This window comes from Myotis davidii, unplaced genomic scaffold (genome assembly GCF_000327345.1).
Source record: "Myotis davidii unplaced genomic scaffold, ASM32734v1 scaffold789, whole genome shotgun sequence".
NCBI lineage: Eukaryota > Metazoa > Chordata > Mammalia > Chiroptera > Vespertilionidae > Myotis > Myotis davidii.
The window spans coordinates 139,050-143,504 of NW_006300234.1; the positions used below are offsets into that span (position 1 = coordinate 139,050).

Sequence of the window (4,455 nt, forward strand, 5' to 3'; positions counted from 1 at the left end):
CAGGAGCCATAGATAAGTATGTAGTGAGGTGAAATGTAGAATCATGAATAATGTGAGCAAGAGCAGACTTTATCATGGGTATCTCCTAAGATATAAACATAAAAGGTTAGTTTAATTATTCTGAAGTCCCATCCAATGGTAAAATTTGCTTTTTCTAACACATGCCAAATTTTTACTAGTAAAACCAACTTAGAAGAATTCTTAAAATTGAGATGACATTTTTAATACTCTCATCTAAAATTCAGGCAAATGTGTCAGCCACGATAATTAGTAAATAAATCTGACACCTGACCCGGGGCCATAAGGCAAGTTGTTTATTCTTTCAAAATGTTAGACTATTTTACAAACTACTAAATCTAAGAGAACCTAAACACATTCATATTTTTTAAAATGTGTCATCTATATTGTACCAACACTAGATGATTCAACCTGCAGAAACCTATAAAAATGAGGACCAATCTTGTTGATCTGGAAGTTAAGTTCTGAAAGTGCTTCAGTTCTAAAACTTATTGCAGAGGAAGAACTGCAGGTGGTTCCATGAGAGACACATGCATATACCTGAAATGAGACCCAAAGCAAGTTCAGCACAAGGCAAAGACTTCAGTTTTGTAAAATCTCAGGCCACAGAAAACTTCCTAGTAGTTTTAGCAGAAAGGAAGGAAGCTAGCTGAATCTATATACTACAAGCTAATTACAAATCTATATCTCTCTGAACAGATTTTCTTTTTGCTTGTTTTCTTTTGTTTGTTTTCAACTGATTTTCTTAATTTAACATGCAACATTGTTTTTCCAGCCTAGCACCAGGTATATAGTTTGTTGATTACTATGACTTATTGAAGCTTTAAAGAGTAAGTCTAGATAAGAAAATTTCAGGAACTTACTTTGAAGTCTTGTACTTCTCCCTAATTGCTTGCTGAGGTCGATGGGGTATATCAAGGCATGCTTTATGTAGCTCACTCAGGCAAGGCACAATTTCACTTAATGAATATCCTGTAAATGCAGCAAGGGTTTCTGGCTAATCAAGACAAAAGAAAAATTGCATCATATAACTTTTTAAGATATGAGAAATCTGAAGATAAAGCTGTGAAACAAAGGAAGTTAATCACTTGGTATTCATATTTATTTCAAAAGACAACATAATCCTTCTTTAGAGACTTTAGGCAAAAATATTAGAAATAACCAGAGTTCTAAATTTGCTCATATTGTACATTTATAATGTACTTAACCCCTTCCCCGGCAGAAACGTGTATACACGTTTTCACAAAATGTTCTTTTTTCAGTCGTCGACGAGTATACTCGTCTAAAACTTTACCTTCAAAAACCAGCTACATACGTACCATTCTAAATAATTTCATCTAGAAATTTTCTGAGGAAATACTATTCTTAACCACAAAAATGGGAAGAAAAAATAATTACAAACTGTTTTCATAACCAGCATCAAAAATACTATATAGAACCAAAATAAAAAAATTAGTCTGAAAAAGAAGTGTTTTTAACAAAAAAATTGTTGGGGAAGGGGTTAACTAAACTCCCTATTTATATTGAATATAAAAGTTTCTTAGCCAAACACAGAAAAAGAAACAAAATAAAAGTAGACACCTCACTTCTTTCAGCACACAAGTGAGCCTTCAGAATCAAACCTAGTGCCCATTTCCAATCTTACCACCTTCTTGGGCCAAGAGGCAACATTAAATTCCCTGTTCCCTTGAAAGCATAATCCAACCTTCTGACCATCTGAATTGGACCCAGGTTGTGAACAACTTTTAGGGGAAAAGTCAACAACTTTTCTTGAAGTGGTCAATGCTTACACTACAAGGGTCCTCCTTGCATGAGAGCAGACATTGAGGTTTCCAGGCCTGCTTCTGTTAAATGAGCATGTCAACACTATCTTCTTGACTTCCTGCAATCTCTAGTCTCCATAAAGCAAAGCCATTGAGTCAAAGCCACAAACAAAAGCTGTTATAGTCTGCTGGCAAGACTCGTAAGAGGCCAGCCTATTCTAAACCTTAAGAGTTACTGAACGGCCCTAACCGGTTTGGCTCAGTGGATAGAGCATCAGCCTGTGGACTCAAGGGTCCCAGGTTCGATTCTGGTCAAGGGCATGTACCTTGGTTGTGGGCACATCCCCAGTAGGGAGTGTGCAGGAGGCAGCTGATCAATGTTTCTCTCTCATCGATATTTCTAACTCTCTATCCCTCTTCCTCTCTGTAAAAAATCAATAAAATATATTTTTAAAAAAAGAGTTACTGAACAAATTTTAGAGAGGCCTTGAATTTAAAAAAGTAATTAGAATCTTACCCAGAAATGCCTGTTCACGGTATAGTTTGCCAGGCAATAAGCTGCTGCAGCTATCAATGAAGGAAGATATTTCAAGAATGGGTCAGCTTCAAGTAGACTCAGTTCCGCTACATACTAAAAACAAGAAAGAAAAAGCTCATTGGAATTAGGAATTCGACTAAAGTTACAAGTAAAGTTAAAAATGTCAGGGGAATTGCCCTGGCTGGTGTGGCTCAGTTGGTCGGGCATCATCCTGTGCACCAAGAGGTTGCCAGTTCCATTCATGCAGTCAGGGCATATGCCCAGGTTGTGGTCTCAATCCCTGGTAGGGGGCTTGCAGGAGGCAGCTGATGTTTCTTCTTCTCTCCACCTTATTCTCTCTCTCCCTTCCTCTCCCTACCTCCCTCTCTCTCTCTTCCTCTCTCTCTCTCAAAAAAAAAAAAAATGTCAGGGGAAACAATTGTGTCTTATTTTTATTCAAATTATTCACTAGGTTAATAACTACCAGGCCTGTCCACAAACAGAATAATATTTATGTTGTAATAAATTTCAATACACACAGTATATGTGATGGGTTACTTATACTAGTAGTATAGGTTTATGTTGGTCAGATAAAGTAGCATTGCTCTGGCCACTGGAGTAGGACTATAGACTTAAGCCAAAGGCAAACTATAAGCATATTAAAGCTATTTATATCAGGCAAAATCATGCAGTTCAGAGGTAGAACCAGTAGGAATCTATCAGATTAGAAGAAACATATTTGGAAATTTACATAGATTTTCTTATCACAGTTTGCATAGCACATAAATACCAGATATATTAAATCATAGTGGTTGGAAACCAAGTTTTCCAGACCAATATGTACTTTAGTGCCTTCAACTAAGTTCTTTACTCCAAATAACTAAATAATGCTTCATTACTTAATATGTTTGGAGGAGATTAGAGTCAAATCAAATCACGTTTACTTTGTTCCTATTCTGTACACCTAAGAATACTGCTTTCATGTGGTCTGTATCTAACACGGGAACAGTTCCCAAGCTTAAGTTTCTTTAAGAGTTGAGTCATTAGACAACCCATGCCTACCAAACATGATCAACAGTAATGTCTCCTAACCCAAAGTTGGGTTCTTAAAATTAGCACTCTTCCATTGCTAAAAGTTTTTCTGGGCCCACGACAAAAAAACAAAAACAAAACAAACAACCACAAACTAAAAAGGAAAGAAGAACTAAAGGATGATTGGAAAGGCTACTTTTTACCCAATTTGGCACCAACATTCTTGGCAGTCACATGGCATACCTTGGCTAGGTTCTCAGTTATGATGCACACTCCTTGTCTCCTTAGGTACTGAAGGAGAAACTGATTGGTAGTTGGCACTGTCAGATCAAAAGCTAGGACTTTCAGGAGTAGGTGTTCCATTCTTAACAGTTGTCGTTTTGTGTAAGTATCATCAGTTATATAGACAAACTCGTCTACTTCAGGTGGGTATATTTCTTCATATTTCCTATGAAAGGTAAAGAATCTTTGGAAATAATGCTTGGAACCTGTGGCTCTCCTTCCTATGCTATCAAAACCCTTGCAGACAAAAAAAATCACTAAATGGTATAGGACTGTGAAGATACTAGGAATTTGTTTCCCGAACAAGAACATGAATATTACAAAGATATGTTGTACTAACTGCTAGGTAGTAACAGAAACAATTTCCAATAAGAATTTTAGTTTTGGCCTCTGATATACTGAAAGTTTCTGAATGACAGACATACATGTAAACTCCTCTTAATTAAAATCTTCTTGTGGGAAAGAATGTTATGTTGAACACATAGTAGAAAAAAACTCCTTAAGTCTTAGATTTTTAAAAACATTATGTTTAGCCCTAACTGGTTTGGCTCAGTGGAGAGAGCGTCAGCCTGCGGACTCAAGGGTCCCGGGTTCGATTCCGGTCAAGGGCATGTGCCTTGGTTGCTGGCGCATCCCCAGTGGGAGGTGTGCAGGAGGCGGCTGATCGATGTTTCTAACTATCCCTCTCCCTTCCTCTCTGTAAAAAATCAATAAACTATATTTTAAAAAAAAACATTATGTTTAGCTTTCTCTATTGAATTAGCAAATGATGCTATATATCCAAGAGAATGATAATGATACAGTTTCACTGCTATCAATTCTTTGCTTTTATTTTCCTTTTGT

General features: G+C 36.7%; 1 protein-coding gene across 3 annotated transcripts in view; it reads right to left on the reverse strand.

The window, feature by feature from the left end:
• Positions 1-299: 299 nt before the first annotated feature.
• Positions 300-4,455, reverse strand: part of CCNA1 (cyclin A1) — a 22,820-nt gene continuing 18,664 nt past the window's right edge. For all 3 annotated transcript variants that reach the window (XM_015572403.1, XM_006776627.2, XM_015572404.1), the window contains 4 exons: positions 3,574-3,778; positions 2,299-2,412; positions 882-1,015; positions 300-558 (listed from right to left, as the gene is read on the reverse strand). In XM_015572403.1, coding sequence (XP_015427889.1) covers positions 507-558; positions 882-1,015; positions 2,299-2,412; positions 3,574-3,778 — 505 coding nt within the window. In that variant the 3' untranslated portion in view covers positions 300-506. The remainder of the gene's footprint in view (positions 559-881; positions 1,016-2,298; positions 2,413-3,573; positions 3,779-4,455) is intronic.